This window comes from Macrobrachium rosenbergii, chromosome 13 (genome assembly GCF_040412425.1).
Source record: "Macrobrachium rosenbergii isolate ZJJX-2024 chromosome 13, ASM4041242v1, whole genome shotgun sequence".
NCBI classification, from domain to species: domain Eukaryota; kingdom Metazoa; phylum Arthropoda; class Malacostraca; order Decapoda; family Palaemonidae; genus Macrobrachium; species Macrobrachium rosenbergii.
Window position 1 is genome coordinate 55,553,239 of NC_089753.1, and position 22,894 is coordinate 55,576,132.

The 22,894-nt window shown below is 42.4% G+C and overlaps 1 protein-coding gene across 3 annotated transcripts in view; it reads right to left on the minus strand.

The window, feature by feature from the left end:
• LOC136845339 (BSD domain-containing protein 1-like) overlaps nucleotides 1-22,894 on the minus strand; it is a 122,153-nt gene that overhangs the window by 49,784 nt on the left and 49,475 nt on the right. For all 3 annotated transcript variants that reach the window (XM_067115566.1, XM_067115565.1, XM_067115567.1), the window contains one exon: nucleotides 8,389-8,521. In XM_067115566.1, coding sequence (XP_066971667.1) covers nucleotides 8,389-8,521 — 133 coding nt within the window. The remainder of the gene's footprint in view (nucleotides 1-8,388; nucleotides 8,522-22,894) is intronic.

Consider the following 22,894-nt stretch of genomic DNA (forward strand, 5'->3'; position numbering starts at 1 on the left):
CAAAACAGCCAAGCTTCACAGAATACCAACAGTCGCCTATGCACAATGGCAGCAAGGAGAATTCTGTCTAGAGCTTAAAACGTTCGAATTCACCTGATGGAGAAACAGGTGAACTAAACAGTCTTCCAGGTCAGCCAAGCAATCTTCTTCTTTTTGTTTGAATGCTGACTTGCCCATTGGCACAGAAGATATAAGCTAATTTAACAGTAGGTAAGGTTCATCCCAAATAATTAGCCTATGTAATATTCACATATTAGTATCATAGTACTGTACTGTATAAAATACAGACATAACGAATATGCATTTTTTCCATGGATCTTTCAAAAAGTTATGCTTTACTTCACTGTATCCAATAATATTGTATATATTCTCATATTATTCTATTATAAAATACAAACATATTGATCAATGTTTTGGTTTGGAAATCAGCTAAGGGCGATTACGACTTAACTTTATTTCACCATATTTAACGCAATTCAGGGCAAATTTTCTTGCTTCTATTTATATGGGAAAAGGTTATTTCTTGTTATATGACGTGCTTTTAAGTCGAAATATGACTTAAATACGTATCGTTGATAACTAAATTTAGTTATTTTTTCATTAATAGATAGCATTGGGGCATATTTTTTGTGTAAAAAAAATCAACAGATTCCGTTCACTATTTTCACTTAGATTTCATAATACGAGTTTTACATATTTATCTTTTATCGGCGTGAAAACAATAGTGAAATGTGTTCTTTCATGCCCAGTAGTTTTAATTAAAATACTTTTCTCTCCAGTTTTATTTACGGTCGGGTTTGATGGCATGTAGTAGTTTATGGGAGTTTCATCCATGTTGCTGATGCACAATAATTTATAGTCATTAGCAGCTTGAACTTGTTTTCTCAGCTTCAGCTACAACTTGCAGCTTAAATTTAGCAGTACAGTAAACCCCCCAGATTCACAAACTCAGCGATTCACTGGATTTTCTGAGAAGCCGATCTAAAAATTATTCGCGGGAAAACTCGCCCATTTGTGGGTTTTTTCGTTCAGAAATATTCACTGATTAGTGTAATTTTATGTTATTTTCATGAATAAATAAATTTTTTAAGATAAAATAATGATATAATGATTTACTACTTTTCAAATATTAAGATTAATAAGATTAAATAATAATAATAAAAATAATAATAATAATACAGTGGTACCTCGTAACGCTAATCCGTTCTAGAAGGAATGTGAGATTCGATTTTGTCGAATTCGAATTAATTTCGACCATAAGAAATAACTGAAAATGGATTAATCCATTCCTGACCACCAGTCACTACTCCAACCTTGTGATTTTTATACAAAACACTACACACATTACAATTAAATAAGTTCAGAGTTAAATAACACCTTATTAGAAGTCTTCTTACAGTTTTAAATGCATACTGTATAAAAAAATTGGCCTACCAGTGGTAGACTGAGCGCTGCAGGCTAGGCTAGGCAGCCCATATGCACTGTTCAGAATGTACTGTAACAATTATCGCACAAAAACTGTTGTTAATGATAAATACAATGAAAAACAAGCCTGGTCATTACATTAAATTAATAAAACAATATTAAAAATAAGCTGGGGAATGTACTGTAGAGTCTGTTATAAAAATTAAAAAAAAACGTCTCAAATTCACGTCGGCATCGGCAGCTTCCGGAGATCATGAGAGGGCAAGCATGAATGTAAACAAACCAGAGCGCCATCCTGGTGGCGTATCGCGTACTACTGTAATTACATAAACATTGTGTACGTTCAGGAATTGTATTAATTTATGGTAAATTCCATTCAGAGTCTACTGTAAGTGCTTTTAAATGTGCGTGGAAGACAAAAACACATGTATAAACTTGCGGCGGTTAAATGGATTAACATTCCTTTTGTTTACAAACATCATATGTTTAAGTCAACGGGTCGGATCGGGTAGTAATGTTTCGGATTCGGTTTGTTGTTCAGAGAACCAGTAATAAAAGTTTACTCGTGCATTTGATGTCGGAATCCGATTTTGTCGATAAATTTGGTATTTGAACTTTCGGAGATAGGGGTTTCCATTTTTACTGTAAGATTAAATGTGTAATAAGATGAAATAGATGAAATAATACATAATCTCTCTTTCTCTCTCTCTCTCTCTCTCTCTCTCTCTCTCTCTCTCTCTCTCTCTCTCTCTCTCTCTCTCTCTCTCTTTCTCTCTCAGATGAGAGAATATTTTTGTACGATAAATAAATGATTTACCTAATAATAAGCACTAATTTTCAAATATTAATGATATGATGATATTATTAATAATAATAATAATAATAATAATAATAATAATAATAATAATAATAATAATAATATACAGGCAATCCCCAGTTATCGGCGGGGGTTCCGTTCTGAGGGTGTGATGATAACCAAAAATCGCCGATTTCTGGTGCTTTTTCAGCGATTTTTGGGCTTATAGGCGCTGAAAAGCGCTGATTTTCGATTATCAGCACTCTGTTGGGTATGTATCCATGCCAAAACCCAATTATCGGCACCGATAACGGAAATCGGCAATTTTCGTCACTGAAAACTGCCAATTTTCATCGCTGGACAAGCACCATAAAACAGGATCGAAAGTTAACTGAGCCCGCTGTTAACTGGGGACTACCTATACTGTAATTACCACATTTATGTATTTCTATAGTAACTAAATGAAAAAAATTTAAACAAACAAATCTCACGCCCAATCTTTTTCATGAAAAAAGAGATCATGGAGAGGGTCAACCAGTCATGTGTTAAGTAGCCTGACAGCAAGGGTTGGGTGGTCAGCGTTGCCAACCACTACAAAGGATATTTTTATACTAAAAATCTCTTCTCTCTCTCTCTCTATCTCTCGATTTCTCTCTCTCTCTCTCTCTCTCTCTCTCTCTCTCTCTCTCTCCAAAGGGTAGAATGTGAGAAATAAATAGATAGCTAGATAAATAGATACTGATACTTAATTCATAGTGTTTTAAAAACATAAAGGTACATCTTTGGAAGACAAAAAACAAATGTATAAATTTTTTGTTGTCAGTCACTTAAAGCGAAATGGATTAACATTCCTTGAGAGCTCTCTCTCTCTCTCTCTCTCTCTCTCTCTCTCTCTCTCTCTCTCTCTCTCTCTCTCTCTCTCTCTCTCTCTCTCTCTCTATCTCTCTTTTTGAATACCAGAGTCTGGGTAAGTAATATTTTTAAGGGTAGTAATGTTTAAGATTGAAAATAATAATGTGATTTCAGAGATTATTACAGTAATAATAAGATAATAATTCAAGGTGTATTTGATGTAGGATGATACTTTAAGTATAAATTTGGTATTTGAACTTTCAAGATAGGCAGTTATAAGCATTTTTAGAGGGGGGTGTTTAGGCAGTTATAAGCATTTTTAGAGGGGATGTTGACTATTTGCTAATTTTAACTATTTCTGCAGGGGGCCAGGTACGCATCCCCCACGAATACAGGAGCTTTACTGTATATTTCCTTGCCAATCTTTTCTCCACAGCAAATAAGGGTATAATGTAAAAATATATCAGTCCTATTCTACTTAACATTATTTATAACATAACTACAGTAATTGTTTACTATCATATGATGGTTGAAATGCAAGCAAACAGCTGTTGTTATCCAATTAGGTTGTTCAAAGCAAAAAAGCTGTTTCTCATTCGGTTGTTTATGACTGTACACAATTACGCAATGAGTGTAACGTTGCTAACAATACTTTTATCATTCTCTTTTGCTTTTTAAACTTATCTAACTAGAAGATGGGATAAAGAGATGGAGAAAAAGAAGGTAATCTATTGTAATTTGATCTCTCTCACTGCCTGATTGTACACTGCTGCCTGCACCTGTCATGTGCAAAATTTTAAAATATTTTTTAAATACTGTTGTATCGGTGTTAATTGCTAACTCCATCCAAAATCAAATTATTGCAAGGCGAATTATCGTAACTCAAGCACTACCTGTACTATGTATAAAAAACGAAAACTTTATCACAAAGTACTTCTTTTTGGCAAATGTTTGTTGGGGGAAAGTCTAAAAATTCTCATATATCGTAATTTCTACTCATTATTCCACCTACATAAAGTTATTCAGGGAGCTTTTTTATGCTACTGTATAAGCAATCATTCAGCTGCAAAATGAAACAAAATTGAACAGTCTACCTTGAAAATTGTCAGAGCCACCTGTCTTTTTACAAAAAAAAAAAGGAAGAAAGTTTTTGTGTATATCGTTTTCTCACTTAAAATGTGACACTAATTAGTCATTAATTTTTTCCTATTTTTCTTGCTATAATTACAACTTTTTGCACTGCAATAACTAGGTATTATATCAGGGTGTGCTTTTTTTGGCAAATTATTTTTGCAGGTGGAATGTGCAAAATTTTCTTATGACTTGTAATTTTTACTCATTATTCCACCTACATTAAGTTATTTTGCAGAACTTTTTTATGCTACTATATACAGCAATCATTCAGCTGCAAAGTACAACAAAACTGAGTAGTCTAACTCGAAAATTGTCGGAGCTACCTGTCTTTGAACAAAAAAAGGTATAGAGTTTTTTGCACATATCGCATGGGTGACTGTCCCTATTCCTATGGAAAACATGACACTACTTTGTCATTCATTTTTTCATATTTTTGCCATGCAATAACTAGGTAATTTATCTGGGTGTGCAATGGATAAAAATCGAAGACTTTATCGCAAATAGTTTTTTGGGCAAAATTTTTTGAGGGGGAGAGTGCAACATATTCTCATATCACATGAATTATTCCCCTACAAAAAGTTATTTGGGGGCCTTTTTATGACATTGTATAGAGCAATAATTCAGCTGCAAAATGAAACAAATTGAGAAGTCTACCTTGAAAATTGTTGGAGCTACATGTCTTTTAACAAAAACAAGTACAGTCCAACCTCTTAAATACTGCATTCCATGGTCGGGAACTCCCATTAACCGGGATGATTTTGAATCAGATGCCATTAGTTCTCGAGCAGCTATGAGGGTGATGCCACACGTTTCAGTTTTTGGATTTTTTGGGGTTTTCCAAACTGAAGCTTACTCCGTAAATATACATACAAGCTCAGTTTATTTCCAACGAAAATAAACATGATTTCATCTTACACACTATGCACAGTGCGATGTGTATTTTCAGTACAATATATTGCACTAGGTTAGGCTTTCTGTCTGTCTGTCTATCTCAGTTTTGGTAGACACCACTGATAATGCATAGGCTATTATATCTGAGTAGCTTTTCACTAAGAAATAGGCCTAAGAGCAAAAGTTTATTAGGCTAAAAATGTGAATCTTCACACATTAAACCAGGCTTACCAACCTTGTGACTTGTCTAAGAATTCATTTCTATACCTTATAATTCACAAACACTTGCTGCTGCATGTAAGACACTGGCATGAACAACAGCAAGAACAGAACTGATACAAACAATCGAATCAAGAAGCAACCATTTGCCAATGTCAGTTACCGTAACTAACACAGGGTTGCATTACAGTTGTCAACTTGTTAAAAATTTAGTAATTTTCAATGGTGACTTACATAAATGACAATAAAATAAATATTATTTAGCCTTCATACTACGGAGAAGAAAGCGTTATGAAAGTATGCCACTAAATTTACGGTTGTAGCAGTGGCTGAAAAAATGAATATGTGCAGGCCACAAAATGTTCTGGAACAGCCAAAGCAACATCCGATACTGGCGAAATAACATCTTTACCTCATTGAACTTACTGCATTTATAAATAAAGTAAGTTGCATTTTAAAAACCAGCTTTGATAATTTACGAAAAAAAAACGAATCTCATTTAGCAACTAATGGCTGTGATGATGTCGGTAAAAGCAATCCTCCAATGATTTTAAGAATGTAAACATTATCAGAGTGCAAATGGCAGTTGAATGTTATGTTCACAAATTATATTATGATATGACAATAATGCATGAATATTAATATAACTGCATACAGTATGCAAAACTAGTGTTTCTCTCTCTCTCTCTCTCTCTCTCTCTCTCTCTCTCTCTCTCTCTCTCTCTCTCTCTCTCTCTCTCTCTCTCTCTCTCTCTCTTTTAAAGAGACAAAAGCAGCAGCAGATTTTTCATTTTTTGTTGAAAATGAAAGCCAGACATGTTTGAAGTGTCGGAAAACATTGAAAGGTGCCAAATCAGAACTTGTCAGTCCGCTTTTAATACGAGTAAAGCTCCGACGAACCGAAGGAGTAAGCATTTCTTGGGGTACACTTATGGAGCAGGCCAGAATGACAGTGATTATTCATAAGCTCTGTTCTACTTTTGATAACACAGCAATATACAGTATATGGGGAATGAGCTTGCAAGACTTTGTTTACATACAGGTTTTTTAGGGGTGATTTCTATCATCTGGGATTTTCTGTGGTCCGGCTATCACCTGGTCCCAAGGGAGCCGGTTTAAAGAGGTTTAACCATTAATGGACGGATCCCCTAAATAGAGGGTCTAAAACAGGTTTTGGGTGGTGGACGGATCCCCTCTGAGGAGGATTAATATTACGCTCCATACAATTTGTCTGTATCGAGCGAGAAAGAGTTTCCAGTACTTCAATGGCCCATAAATGAATTGTGGCTACTAAAGAATTTGGCTCAGCTCGATTGTGGGTATCTTGGGAACCTCAGTATTGTTCTTGACTTGGAAGGGGAATGTCCTGCATGACGTCTCTTTATTTATTTGCTCATAAATATACCCAGGGATTACTGTTGGTTTTAGTTCTTATCTTTTATGATATGATGTCAGTTATAGTTATAAATTTGTAAAGAAATATTACCAAAAAACATGTATAAATCCAAAAAAAGTTACTTCATTTCCTGATCTCAGTAATTTTATGTAAATACTTTACAACAAATATGCTCAGAATTTGTTACTGATTTTAGTTCTAATCTGTTATGATATTGTGTGAGTTGTAATTATAATTTAACAAAATAAAATTAAATAAATTATTAGAAAAAACATGTATTACTTCGTAAAATTTATGAGTATTTTGTAAAAGAGGCCCCACACAGGGTTGTAAATAGTCACTTTCAACTTCCCATGGAAGATAGGAAAAATTTTTTAGAATTTTTTTTTCTTACACCATGTGCATTTGCATACCTTCCTCTTTCCATTGATGCATTTTTTCTTAAATTGGCCAACCTTAAAGTTTGCCCAGTCTGGGGGAGTGCATTATATATAATTAGCCAATCCCTTAAGGGTTAAAGAGGTCAGACTGTATAATCATTTTTACGCCTACTGCTCAAGTCACTACCACTTCCCACTGAATCATTGTCTCTGAGGATCATAAGCAAAGGGATTCAAGTGCTGTACATCATTCAGTACCTTACTTTTTTTTTACTTTTTGTACTACTGTTTATGTACTGTATATATGTTCACGTTACTTTGTTTTCCTGTTTAACTTCTCTTTAACATAAGGGGAATCTACCCTATGGAAGCTCACTTTTAGTCGCTGAGAAGTTAACAGACTTTTGGGCTTGTTTCAATTGCATGCTTATGTTGAGTAATGAAAAAATGAGCATGCAAATTGCTGGTATCTTGTTTTTCAAAAACAATTCTTTCTCTCAAAAATATGACAGCCTTACAAACGGTTTCATTACTATTATAAATCAATTTTATGTGATGTCGCGTAAAATTGGGCTCACCCAAATGATTTTTTCTTAAATAAAGAGAAAGCTGAACTAATGTGAAGTCAAACTAGTTGGAAAGTTAAGTGGGATAAAACCAAAGACAATGAATGAAAAATAAAGGCCAGAAACCAAGGCAGCTTGGCGAAACGACTCTGCAAAAACTTTTAGAGGCCTACTGTGAGCCACGCAATACAAACATATGCAAAGTCTATAAATCCAAAGGAAGCTTTTATTAGCACTGTCAAAGCTTGTGACTCTTGATCTTGTATATCCTAATTTTACAGTCAATCCATTCATATTCAAGTGACACCAGCCAGAACCAGAAGTCCTTAACTTAGCTTACTATCAGACGTTGGAACAAAGTTCCTGACAGTATTGGGGATGCTGAGGCTAAAAAGTTTAAGTGGGCTATGATGTTACCTTAGTCATCAAGTTATTGTTTTTCATAATTCACTCAAATTCATTTTTACTGTAATCACCTGCTGTTAAGTATGCATTTACAACGCTGTGTTCACTTTATTTCTTTTTTACTTTCATTTTACTTTTACAAAGTTTTTCCTCTTTTGGTTAAGTTTTCTCCCATTTGATGTGGGCATTTTATTCCATGTAACCTTGCTAATATTTAATGGCAATAACAAAATCACCATTAAATGTAAATTAGTATTTAATTTATGAGTAAGCTTTATTTATCTTAGCATTAGAAAAAATTATCAATCAAGTTACTGTAATTACCTTCATCCCAAACAAGCTCTGGGTCTGCTGACTTCTTCTCTACTCTTTGCTTAAGCTCCTGTCTTCGTGCATCAGCTTTCTCCAATTCTTTAACTTTATAAAAATAACGATGCCAGAAAACAACATGTGATACCTGAAAAGTATGAAGAGCATGTTAGAGATCTAAAAAATATATTCTAGGGAATAAAAAAAGTCTGAAAAATTAATTAGCAACAAAGTGAAATTTTCTTCACTTACACTCAATATTTTTAAAACAACAAATCTTGATTCTTAAATAAGCTTTTCCTTTAGAGGGCCGAACATTTATTGGAGATACAACTAACATAATTCGTGATATTGCACCATTAAAGTCAATTAAAGGAAGTAAAACAGGGCTCAAAAATGAAAGAGCCCTGTAAACTCTGACTGGCAAACCATTATCACAAAACAAATTACTGTTAATGTATGGAGCTGGAGCAATAATATTCCAAGTACAGAGTCTGTAAGCTAGTTGATAAACAAAAAATGCACTTCTATAGAAATAACTTTACTTTACTTATACTCTGACAATGACCCTAACAAGAGGCTGATTATCTGCAAGCTGTGTAGCTTCATTGCAGCAGAACTTGATGAATCCCATGGCTGGCACATCATAAATGAATCACTTTTTGATTCCATCAAATTTATTCACCACTTCTTGAATAAACCTAAAAAGTTAATAACGATATCATTTATGACATGGATTTCTCAAATATATCCACTGCCACTGCTTCCAAGGATAGGAAATCATGCTCTCCCATGAATGCCTCAACTAACAATAATAGACAAATGGGGAATCTTACTACACTATATGACATGCTAGGAAATTATGAAGTACCCAAAAATGGAAAATGATAAAATAAAGTTTGTTCATACTTACCTGGCAGATATATATACAGCTGTATTTCTCCGAAATCCGACAGAATTTCAAAACTTACGGCACACGCAGTGTGGCCAGGTGGTTAGTACTCATTCCCGCCGCTGGGTGGCGGGAATCGGGAACCATTCCCATTTTCTATTCAGATTTTCTAGTGCCACTGTCTCTGAGGGGAGGTGGGTGGGCACTATAATTATATATATCTGCCAGGTAGTATGAACAAACTTTATTTTATCATTAAAATATCATTTTGTTCATGAAACTTACCTGTCAGATATATATAGCTGAATCCCACCATTGGAGGTGGGTAGAGACAGAATAGGATTTAGGAAACAAATAGATGTAGGCGATTGACGCCTTGGTTCCTTACCTGTTAGCATAGCTGACTTCGAGGTTACTGTCACCCAAGCCTGCTTCTGCTTTACTAGATTCTCCAGCAAGGTAGGGACCTATAAAGCTGGTGAGATCTAGATGACCTGTCCACGGGGGCGAGACCACAATGGGACTAGATCATATGACCATACTGAGAGGGAAAAGAGCAACAACCAACCACCTGACCAAGCCTAACTAAGCCAATGAACCTAATATAGGCTAAAGATTGGGACGTCCACATCGGTGGCCACCCAACAACATAAAAAGAATACAAAAACCAAGATTAAAAAATACCACCTAACCCCTAAAGGATAGGATGAGTATTGCCCTCTTCTCCCAACATTGTGTCTGCGGAAACGTATGGTCCCAGCGAAGAACAGTCCTCAAAAGTTGACTTCACATCTCGTAAGTAATGCGAAGCGAAAACTGAATTACTCCGCCAGAAGGTGGTACCCAGAAGATCGTTAAGAGACATATTCTTCTGGAAAGCCACCGAAGTCGCGATGGCTCTCACTTCGTGAGCTTTCACTTTCAGAAGTCTCATGTCCTCTTCTTGGCAGGAAGAATGAGCCTCTTTGATGGTACTTTAAAAAGAATGACAGAGCATTCTTGGACATAGGTAAGTCAGGTCTTCTAACCGAACACCACAGATTGTCCGATGGGCCTCTACTATTCTTGGTCTGGCCAAGTAGAATTTGAGAGCCCTGACAGGGCACAAGACTCTTCTCTGATTCTTGTCCAAGAATCTCCGTCAAACCTTTGATTTCAAAAACGTCTTGGGCCAAGGGTTTGAAGGATTTTCATTTTTGGCAAGAAAAAATGGACTTAGGGAGCAAACAGCATTAGGACCCTAAAGCCAATGTGTTTGCTAATAGCCTGAACTTCACTAACCCTCTTAGCTGTCGCCAGAGAGGTTAGGAAAACAGCCTTTCTAGTCACGTTCTTGAGAGAAGCAGAAGACATAGGTTCAAAGGACTTGACATAAGAAATTTTAGGACAACATCCAGGTTCCAAGGAGGAGTCATGGGCCTGAGGAACCTTAACAGTTTCAAAGGATCTCAAGAGATCGTGGAGATCCTTGTTGTCGACAAGTCAAGGCCTCTGTGCCGGAAGACTGCCGACAGCATACTTTTATAGCCTTTAATGGTAGAGACTGCCAGTTTTTCTTTCTGCCTGAGATAAAAGGAAGTCCGCTATTTGGGGCACAGAGGTCGTGGTCGAGGAAACTCCTTTGCTCTTGCACCATCTCCTAAAAACAGCCCACTTCGATTGATAGACTGAAATAGAAGAGTCTCGTCTGGCATTGGCGATAGCCTTTGCCACTGATCTCTCGAAAACCCCTCGCTCTTGCCAACTTTGAGATAGTCTGAATGCAGTTAGACTCAGAGCGGGGAGGTTTTTGTGGAACCTCTTGAAATGGGGCTGCCTGAGAAGATCTACTCTCAGGAGTGTTCTTGGAAAGTCCACAAGGAAGGACATGACCTCTGTGAACCAATCCGCTGCTGGCCAAAGGGGGCTATTAAAGTCATCCTTGTTCCTTCCGGCGTTGCAAATTTCCTGATCACTTCTCCCAGGATCTTGAAGGGAGGAAAAGCGTAAAAGATCTAGGCCTTTCCAGTCCCAGAGGAGGGCATCTACTGCTAAGGCTCCCGGATCTAAGACAGGAGAGCAATAAAGAGGAAGCCTCTTTGTTCCTGGACGTTGCAAAGAGGTCCACTAGGGGACGTCCCCATAATTCTCCACAGATCAGACACACCTCCTCGTGAAGGGTCCATTCTGTCGGCAGCAGTTGATGTTGCCGACTGAGAAGGTCCCTCGGATATTCTCCACCCCGCGATGAACCTTGTGAGAATCGTGATCCCCCGAGCATGAGTCCAAAGCAGGATCTCCTTTGCCAAATTGAACAGGGAACGAGGAGAGTACCCCCTGCTTTTTGAGGTAAAATAGAGGCTGTGGTGTTGTCGAATTCACCTGAACAACTCTGCCTGACAACGATCCTCGAAGAATTGGAGGGCCAGATGGATAGCACCCTAATTCTTTGAGATTGATGTGCCAGGACACCTGTTCCCCTCTCCAGGTGCCTGACACTTCTTCCCCTCCTAGTGTTGCTCCCCATCCTTCCCTGGACGCGTCGGAAAACAACACTAGGTCGGGGCTCTGAAGACGAAGAGAAACGCCTTCTGCCAAGCTTAACAAGGGGTCGAGCCACCACCTCAGGTGAGTCCTTGACAGACGGAAAGATCTTCAAAGGTCTCTTCCAGGTCCTCCTTGTTCATCCAGTTCTCCGCAAGGAAAAACTGGAGAGGTCTGAGATGAAGTCTTCCCAGGGAAACAAACTTCTCCAGCGAGGAAATGGTCCCCAGCAAACTCATCCATTCCCTCACCGAGCATGTTTCCTTCCCCAGGAAGGACGAAACTTTTTCCAAGCAATGTTGTTGACGTTCTAGGGATGGAAAAGCTCGAAAAGCCACTGAATCCATCTGAATCCCCAGATAGACGATGGACTGAGTCGGGATCAGATGGGACTTTTCTTTGTTGACTAGAAGTCCCAGGGACTTCGTCAAATTCAATGTGAAAGTCAGGTCCTCCAGACACTGAGCTTGGGAAGAGGCTCGAATGAGCCAATCGTCCAGGTAGAATGAACGCCGGAACACCCGCCAAGTGAAGCCACCTCGCAACATTTCTCATGATCACTGTGAATACCATGGGAGCTGTGCTGAGACCAAAGCAAAGAGCTCTGAACTGGAAGACTCTTCCCCAGCACAAACCTCAGGTACTGTCTTGACTGAGGATGAATGGGAACATGGAAGTAAGCATCTTGTAAGTCCAGAGAGACCATCCAATCTCCTGGTCTTAAGGCTCCGAGAACAGATTGTGACGTTTCCATCTTGAACTTCTCTTTGACAATAAAAGCGGTTCAGTCTGCTTACATCCAGTACAGGTCTCCACCCACCCGACTGTTTCGGGACTAAGAACAGTCTGTTGTAGAACCCTGGAGAGGATAGATCCTGAACTTGTTCCACAGCTCTTTTTACGAGCATCTGCTCCAAAAGGTCTAAAAAGGATCTGTTGTTTTTCCCAATGGTAAGGAGGGCGACAGATCCCTGGGTGACGTGCAAAGGGGTGGCGAAAAGAGAAAGGGGATCTTGTAGCCTTTCTCTAGAACTTGACGGACCAAGAGTCCGCTCCTTTGTTCTCCAGGCTCCCGCAAAATGAAAGTAGCCTGGCTCCCACAGGTGTCTGGAGGTTGATGATCACTTTTTGCCCCTAGGTTTCGATGGGGCTGCTCCTCTGGAATAACCTCTTCCTCGTGGAGACGATTTAGAGGAAGAAGCTCCTCCACGAAAGGGCTGTTTCTTCTTGGAGGACAAAACTGAAAAGACGAAGAAGAAGGGACTGAAGGACGTCGAGAAGAATGAGCCAACAGGTCCTGCGTGGCCTTCTCCTTAAGACTGGCGGCAAGATCCTTGATTAAAGGCTGGGGAAGAGATGGTTGGACAAAGGGGCAAACAATAATTCAGCCCTTTGTGAAGGAGAAACTGACTTGGAGGTGAAGTTGCAGTACAAGGCCCTCTTCTTCAAAAGGCCTGTACAAAAATGGGAGGCCAGTTCCTCAGAGCCATCCCTAACTGCCTTGTCCATGCAATTCAAAACACTGGATAGCTCCCCAGGCTGATAGAGTCGGGGCTTCTAAGCTTGAGATCTAAAGCACCCAAGCACCAGTCAAAAGTTAAAAACTTCCATAGAACGGAAGAGTCCCTTCAGATGATGGTCGGTCTCGGACATAGTCCAAGAAACCTTAGCAGTAGACAGATGGGACCTCCTGGAAGAGTCGACAAGGCTGGTAAAATCTCCTTGAGAGAGAAGAAGGAACACGAGAACCGACGTCCTCACCTGTCTCATACCACATGCCAGCCTTGCCCAGAAAGCTTAGAAGGAGGAAGGGCAAAAGAAGTCTTGCCATGGGTCTTCCGTTCCTCCATCCAGGCGTTAACCTTCTTGAAGGCCTTCTTGGTAGCCAGTGAAGAAGTCATCTTCAAAAACCAGGAGTTCTCCTCGCTTTGGAAGAAGCAAGCTGAGAAGGAGGAGAGAGAGGAGCCGAAGGTTTAAACTTATCCCGAACAAGTCCTTAAGCAGGCCGGTTAACACCTGGTAGTCGGAAGACGAGGAAGCAGAAGGTTGATCAAAACCCGCAGGCTCAGAATCGCCAGAGACTTCTCCTTCATGAAAGGGCGAACCACGAGAATCACAAACAGCTTTGGGGAACGAAGGCCTTGAGGTCCAATCACGGAAGAAGGGATCTACTTTTCCCTGCAGGATCAGAATGCTCTGGGCCCCGGCGAGCGACTAAAGAGGCGTCCTGGTGAGAGCCGCCCTGGCGGCGTCCTGGCGCCCTGAAGAGCATCCGATCGGGAGCCCAACCTAAACCATGCTGAGCGTCCTGCCGAGCCTGTGCAGCAGCGAAAAAGAAGCGTCCTGACGAGCAGCGAAAGAAGAGTCCTGGATAGCTGCCATCGGCGTCCTGAAGATGACGAGAGTCACAAAAAGGAACTCGTGAACTGTGAGGACGACAGGGCGAAGAAGCAGGAGATGGAGACGAAGAAAAAGGAGCAGGAGACGGGGACTTCCTGGACTTCTTAATGGGAAGCCTCAAGTCCTTGCGACGACGTGGTTCTGATTCCTTCTCGGCCAGAAGAGAGGCCAACTGACGCTGCATATCTCGTAAGATACTCTTGGAAGGAGAGGTCTCAAATCCAGGAGAGAGGAGAGCCTATGGAAGAAGAGGGGCGAGGGGGGCGTCTTCTTCTTCCTCACAGGAGCAAGAACAGCTCTCTCCTTAGAGCGACTGGGGACATGCAAACCTCCTCTCGACGTCCGGGTCCTCTTCTGTGGCGGAAAGCTTCAAAATCCCGCACAGACGGAGAAAAGACTGACGTGAAGCGTCATCTCTAAAGCTCCTCTTCAGTGGGCGAGAGAATGCGAGAATTCCAACCCCGCGAGGGAGGAGGGCGCCTCGGAGGACGAAAATCAGTCCCCGAGGATGCGGCGAAGCACGATCCTTGGCAGCCTGGGAAGTGACAACAGGAACTGCGAAGGGACGTCAGATCGGTGGGAAGCCCCGTAACCCTCTTACGGCTTTCGACATGCCTTCTCCCTGAGTCCTGGGAGTCTGACAGAGGTCCAGGCCTAGAAGCATTATGGGGCCGATCTGACGCCCCCTCCACGACACTAGGGGAACACTACACTGCACAGCACTTTGGAGCGAAGACACTTTGTTTTTCTAGAGCACGGATGGTGTTCATGATCTCCGTCAGGGCCAAACCCCCACAGACACAACCTCAAAAGGCAAAACCACAGGGACAGGTACAACAATGTCTACATTGGGGTTATCAGGTGAAGAAATAGAACCCTGACTCTTACACACACTCCTGGAGGAAGACCTCCTGGTCCTGTCACGCTCTGAACATAGGAATCATACAATTTCCAGCTCGCATCAGACAAAGGCTCACACTCTTTGCAGCGATCATTGATCAAACATACATGCCCCCTACACCTCATGCAAACAGAGTGAGGGTCTACCGAAGCTAACCGGTAGCCTCACCTTGCACTCACTCACACAACATACTCGAAAGCTAGCAGAACTAGTACCAGACATCATTCAAGAGCAGTCAAAAGCAAAATCATAAACAGTCCACAAAAAGCGTATGCCAATCCACAAGCCAAAGTCAAAAACCAAAAGTCAATAGAATACTCAAGTGGAAAAACTATGCAGTTAACGAAATCCAGAGGCGGAGGTACTGTAAACAGATGTTAACAGTACCGGCGACAGAGAAAATCTGAATAGAAAATGGGAATGGTTCCCGATTCCCGCCACCCAGCGGCGGGAATGAGTACTAACCACCTGGCCACACTGCGTGTGCCGCAAGTTTTGAAATTCTGTCGGATTTCGGAGAAATACAGCTGTATATATATCTGACAGGTAAGTTTCATGAACAAAACTTGGCTTATATGGTGGCAACAGTGATATGCCACTACCAAGCCCTTCTTACAATAGAAAGTATTCAGAGTAAACTTGCATTTGGATTAGAAAGGTTTTGACAGTACTGCAATACTCATAAACAATCATAGTTTGAGTACAATTAGTCATAAATTATAGTTTGAAAATACCATTGACTTTAAATTCTTAAAAAAATTGCTTTAACATATGCATCAGAATTTACAAAAACTTTATACTGTATTTGATATATTTGAATACTAAAGATTCTGACAAAGTTACTTCTGGGATTCATGTAAAACACTTGTCATTCACTACTAAGTGAAATTCATTATGGGCACTCGCACAAAATATGTTCATTGCTAATATGGGGGCACTGAACTGCCAGTATGAACACAAAGAGCTAAGTTTATACCTGTACAAACTTTCTATTTTAGTATACAGCAGGTTGGCCACAGCACCAATAAGGTCCTTCTAAGACTGACCAGGCAGTCTGAAGCAGAACCCATTACTCTAAGTATGGTACCTTCCCTTACCAACATCATAACCTAACAGTCTGCCATACTCTCTAAACACACTCTTTCTCCACTCATCAGTCGACAGTGACCCTTCTAAACTGATCTTTCCTCTAATCAAAATTCCAAGCCACTGGGTTACAACTCAAAATAAGTTAATGTCCACTCAAAAGATTGTCCCATGCCCAGAGAAAAACGGGTGGGTCGAGTTCCTCGGTAAAGGCTTACAGAACTTATAAAAAGCTAATGATAAAATTAAAAATGAGTTCTCAGAACAAAATGGCCGTCAATAACCAGCAGCCTTTAAGCAGGCAGTGAAAATTCTCCAGAGAATATTATTACAAAAATGCTTATTAAAATTGAGCATTATAAATATGGAAGTGAAGGTAAGGAAAAACATGAAAATTTGTTGTAGAGGTACTGTATAAAGAACCTGAAACAAAATTCATCAGCAGTGATACAGATTGGTGAAAAATGAAATGGCTGAGGTGTTACAGAAATTGGGTAAATATGAATGTAAAAATAATGAGGATTAAGGTGACCTTGCAAGTGTAATTATGTGTTTCCGGTTTGTTCACCAAGATTAAGAAGACTAAAAGAAAAATGACATTTTTAAGTAAAATAAAAGTTTTATATAGATACTGTATATACTAAACCAAGTAATTACATGGCTGTTTCATTTATTCGCAGCAGCCTAAATTCAAATTTCAAGGTAGCAACACCGATGTTCTGTGCAGGTACTAGTCTCGCCCCCTAGCGAGAGCGTTAGGAACGACTTAGCAGATAATTCTCAGTCTGTTTGTGCTTTTGTCCATCAGAGGGGAGGAGGGATGCCTCCGATCATATACAATAATTACTTGGTAAGTATATATAAAACTTTATTTTATTATAAAAAATTACATTTTTATGATAAAATGATGTTTCATTATATTACCAAAACACTAAAAGCTTTTATCTCTTTAAAATCGACACGTCCGAGATATAAATTTTCAAACTTTGTTTGGAACGCTGATACAATTGGCTGGAGGCCAACCCCACGGATGCCGGTGGGGTAGCGTGGCAGGAGACATACCCATAAACCCAGGTCAGTTTCATTCTCGGAGATATACAATTAGTGAAAACCTGAGATAACGTCTCCCCCTGCGGGAGGAGGAGGTTTTACGTTACAGTGTTTTGTAAGTATAATGAAACATCATTTTATCATAAAAATGTCATTTTCATTATAATGACTTACCAAAACACTGTAAAAGCTGATTCCACATTTAAGGTGGAAGGGCAGGGGATGAGGTACCAGTTATTGAAAGGTTACACACAAAAAAAAAAAAAAAAAAAAAAAAAGAAAAGGAACAAACTCTAACCATGGGTATCTTAAGGATCCATACCAACAAAAGGGCAGGCGTCACCTTACCTGGTAGATGGGCTTTTGCAGGAGGTACTGCTGCTGGTTGAAGCTCCATTACCTGCAGAGGCCTTGGGCGTAAGCACTGCTAGCCACTCTGCTCCATAACAACCCAAGCAGTCAGGGAAGTACACCGCTGACTGAGACAAGGGGTGACTTCCTTTGCTCTTGCCCTGAGCAATTGGAAAGCAACCAGACTGAAAAACGGGTCTCACCGCCTAACCTAAAAACAGTTAAATACATCCCCTTCCCTATACCCTCAGCAGCTCAACTAGAATGGAGGGTACTCCAGGTGAACTGAGCACCCCGGCTTCCCATTAACTCAGCAACCATAAAACCACAGGGGAAGGAAAGATAAGGAACCTACCCCCTAGTGTGTTCCCCTAAAACCAAGCCTGCTACCGATACGGGACCTAACGTTAAACAGGTCCTGATACGCAACTTCAACCTCCCTAAGGTAGTGAGACGCAAACACTGACTTCGACCTCCAGAAGGTGCTCTGTGTGATCTGCGAAAGTGACTGATTATAAAGGCCACTGAAGTTGCTATTGAGCGCACTTCGTGAATGTGAGACTTGACTAGGCGTGTGTCCTCTTCGTTGATGTGCCTGTGCACCTCTAAGATGAGTTCCTTGACGAAGAAAGCCAGGGCATTCTTGGATAAAGGTCTGGTTGGATCTTTCACTGAACACCACAGGTTAGAGGAACGTCCTCTGATGCTGGCCGTTCTGGCCAAGTAAGTTTTGATAGCTCTAACGGGCACAAAGAAGCCTCCAATTCTTGAGGGCCAGCCACTTGGAGAGGTTCTGAATGGTAAAGGACCGAGGCCACGGGTTGAAGGAGACTCATTCTTGGCCAGAAAATTCAAGGTGAACGAGCAAACAGCATTACCTTGTGAAAAACCCACTTCCTTGTCAATGGCTTGTATTTCACTAACCCTCTTTGCCGTTGCTAAAGTAACCAGAAAAGGGATTTCTTAGTGAGGTCTCTAAGAGAAAGACCTTCTAAAGGTTCGTACCTTGGAGACATTAACCACCTCAAAACTACATCTAAATTCCAGGCAAGGGCAGGTTTTGGGGCCTTAGCTGTGTCTAAGGACTTGAGGAGGTCTGACAGGTCTCGGTTATTTGATAGGTCTAACCCCCTATGGTAGAAGACGGAGGACAGCATAGCTCTGTAGCCCTTGATGGTTGATGGCATCAATTTTCTTGAATCCCTCAAGTAAATGAAAAAATCGGCAAGTTGAGTTATAGACGTCGAAGAAGAGGAGATACTATTTTTTCTACACCAGTTCCTGAAGACTGTCCACTTGGATTGGTATAATTTGCTCGAGGAGTCCCTTCTGCACCTCGCAATAGCCTCTGCAGCCTTTCTTGAAAAACCTCACGCTCTGATGAGCTTCCTGACAGTCTGAAGCCTGTCAGAGCGAGAGTGGACAATCCCTGGTGGAACTTCATTAGGTGGGGTTGTCTGAGAAGCGACTTCTTTTGAGGGAGAAGCCTTGGGAAGTCTATCAGGAGATCTAGCAGGTCCGGGAACCACTCCTTCCTTGGCCAGAACGGGCAACGAGGATCAGCTCGACCTTCTGATGGAATTTCACTTTGTTTATCACTTGCCTGATGAGCCCGAAAGGAGGGAAGGCATAGGCAAACAGGTTCGTCCAGTCTAGGAGCATGGCATCCACCAAGTGAGTCAGTGGGTCTGGAACTGGTGAGCAGAACACTGGGAGACGATGGTTCTTGGAGGTAGCGAAGAGATCTATTATGGGAGTGCCCCACAGATTCCACAGATCTAGGCACACTTGCGGGTGCAGGGTCCACTCCGTAGGGGAGAGTCTGGTTCCGACGGCTGAGTTGGTCCGCCAGGACGTTCATTTTCCCTGCACAAACCGAGGGAACAGGGCCACCCTGTTGCTGTCCGCCCACAGAAGAAGGTCCTCGCAGCTTTGAACAGGGCGAAGGAATGGGTACCTCCCTGTTTCCGGATGTAGGCTAGAGCCGTCGAGTTGTCGGCGTGAACAGCGACTGCTTGGCCTGAGACATGGGTCGAAAATTCCTGGAGAGCGAGGTGAATGGCCAACAGTTCCTTGACATTGATGTGGAGCTTCTTCTGTTCGTCCGACCAAACTCCTGACGTCCTGAGGTTGGCTAGATGTGCTCCCCACCCAACATTGGACGCGTCTGAGAACATCTGCAGGGATGGTTGTCTTGGGAGGAGATCCAGACCCTCCGAAAGCCTTTCCGGCGACCTCCACCAGAAAAGATGCCCCTTGACGTCGGGGGGAATGTTGAAGACCGTGGAGTCCGTTTGGGTCCTTCTGTCCCAAGAGTCCCTGAGGAAAAACTGTAAGGGTCTCATGTGCAGACAGCCTAACCTTACAAATTGCTCCGCTGACGACAGAGTTCCCAGGAGAGCCATCCACTGACGGGCGGAGCAACTGTCCAGGAGAAGAAACTTCTCCACCGTCTGAAGGCAGGAGGAGACCCTTTTGGGAGACAGAAAAGCCCGAAAAGCTAGACTGTCCAGAGTCATCCCCAAATAAAGAATCCTCTGTGAAGGAACTAAGCTCGACTTTTCTGTGTTTATCAGAATCCCTAAGTCCCGAGCCTTAGGGTTCTGTGAAACCTTGATGATGAACGGAGTAGCCAGTCGTCTAGGTACAAGGAGATCCGAACTCCCTCCAGGTGGAGCCAATGACCTATCGGGCGAGAATCCTGGTGAACACTTATGGGCTGTCGACAGGCCGAAGCAGAGGGCCCGGAACTGGTAAACTCTGTCCTTGAAAACAAAGCGAAGATACCTCCTGGAGTCCTGATGTACTGGAATGTGGAAGTAGGCATCTTCCATGTCGAGGGTCACCATCCAATCCCCCCAAGTTAGTGCCTGAAGAACTGAGCGGTTCGTTTCCATGGAGAACTTGGTTTTCACTACGTACATATTGAGAGCACTTACGTCGAGAACTGGCCTCCAACCCCCTGATGACTTGGGGACTACAAACAGGCAGTTGTAGAAACCTGGGGTTGACACGTCCTGCACTACTTCGATGACCGCTTTCCCTAAGAGAGACCGGACTTCTGTCTCTAGGGCCGAAAACTTGACTGAGCCTCTTGAGTATGCTGTCAAGGAAATGGGAGAATTGGAGAGAGGAGGAGGTTGGGCGAACGGCAGACGGTAGCCTAGCTGGAGCACTTGCACCACCCACTGATCTGCACCTCTGTCTCTCCATTCCTCCCAAAAGAGGCTGAGTCTGGCCCCCACCGGCGCATGGAGGACAGGGATCCTACTTACTGGTATGACGACCTTGTGGCTTTGAGGAGAACTTGTGACCCCTGGAGTTGGAGCGGGACCTTGAGTAAGGTTTGGACCTGGAGTTACGAAACGGATGCCTGTTAAGAGGAGATACCATCTTGGTCAAAGGAGCGGGAGCAGGCCTCGGTCTGGTGGAAGACATAGACAGGATGTGTGACGACGCCCTCTTATCCATGGCTGACAGGACGTCTTTCACTACTGCTTCTGGGAAGAGGCCCTCCTTGTCAAAGGGTGCGAACATCAAAGCCGTTCTCTGTGAAGAAGTCACAGCCTTAGACAAGAACGAGCACCAAGTTTCCCTCTTCTTCAGAGTGGCCATGGCGAAGAGGGAGGAAATTTCGCCTGCCGCATCATGGATAGCGATATCGGTGCAGGAAAGGAACCCCGTGATTTTTTCCAAGACGTCTTCTGCGAGATTAGCCTGCTCCACCTGTTTGAAAACAGCTCCCATTGACCAATCGATAAAGCTGACAATCTCTAAGAGCTTGAAGAGGTTCCTGGAAAAATGTTCTACATCTAGGGCAGAAAAGAAGGTCTTGGCTGCCTCGAATGAAATGCGTCTTGAGGGGTCCACAAGGGAGCCGAAGTCCCCTTGTGCTGAAATTGCGGATCCCAGTGAAGGAGAAGCTCCTGTGCTGTAATAATTTTGCCTCCTTTTCGACAGCTTTGAAGGAGGGTACGCAAACGACGACTTACCCGAGGACCTCTTAGCTTCCAACCACGCCTCTACCTCTTTTAATGCTTTCTTGGGGGCGGTGGAGAGTACCAACTTGGGAAGTGAAGTGGCAGGACCTTGTTTTCCCAGACGCAACAGAAGTCGGAGAAGAGGGGCTGTCGGCTGAAAATGTTGTGGTAAGACTGCAGCAGAAAGCTGAGTAGAGAAGCGTAATGTGAAGAAGGCCCCGATTCACCTGGGCCTTCCTCTTCACCAGAAAGAATCGGTTCCGTGCCCAGACCGTCCAGGAGTTGAGGAGGAACGACTTCTTTATTCTCGGAATACCAAGGACTTTGCGGACTACCTTTTCTAGCTTCCCTTCCAACAGAATAGACTCCTGGGAGGGCGAGGATGTAGCCAAAGGCGCAGACACTTCGTGTGCAGGAGGAGGAGTAAGAGGGCCGGGCACTTGCGGCGGAACTTCCTGGAGAGGGCTAGGCCTCTTGACTGCACTAGGTGACCTGGGAGGAAGCGTCTGAAATGTATCTTCTTGATCGGATCCCCACGCTGAGCAACCAGGTATAGGGCTGGCTGTCCTTTTCTTGAAGAGTTTAGTAACCCTAGGGCAGGAATTATCCGAAGAATGCCTCTTTAAGGGCCGAGAGGTCTGATCCCACTTGCGATGACGAGGAGGGGGGGGATCCGAAGAGCTGGAATATGAAGAGACTGAAGATGAACTGCTGCTACTCTCACCTGAAGAGCTTAACCTTAGGTAGTGCCGCTCGATCATGCGACCGCTTTGATGAAGCTTCTGGGGACACCATCCTGCGATGTCGGCGATGGCGCAGAAGATCGACGCGTCGATGGATCACTTTCACGTCTCCCTGAAGCTTTTCGACGCTTTGAAGGCGAGTCAAGCTTTACTACTTCCGCCACCAGGACTAAGGCTTTCCTGTGCCTTAGAGTACGAGCCTGCTCGTGGGCAATAATTTCTGACCTTTTCGCCAGCGCCGGACTGTCTTCTAGCCTCAGAAGGCGAGCGGGACAGTTGCCTTTGCTCGAAAGATTCAGAAAAACGAGCAGACTCGCCTGAAACGCGATCGCGAACAACCACATTGTTATCACCAACACCAACACTGACGTCATCACCGACGCTAACGCCGACTACGGTGTAACGCACTAAACTTAAGACCGACTCCATGAAACCGTTCATTTGCGCTTCCATTTGATTTCTGAAAAGAACGAATTTCTGATATATCAGCCTCGAGGCTGGGCTTGGCTTTAGGGAAAACATACTGGGAAGCTGGTGAAGAAGAGGGGGGAATATGAGAGGGGGAAAGAGCAGCAGTAGAGGAGGGGGTAGGAGA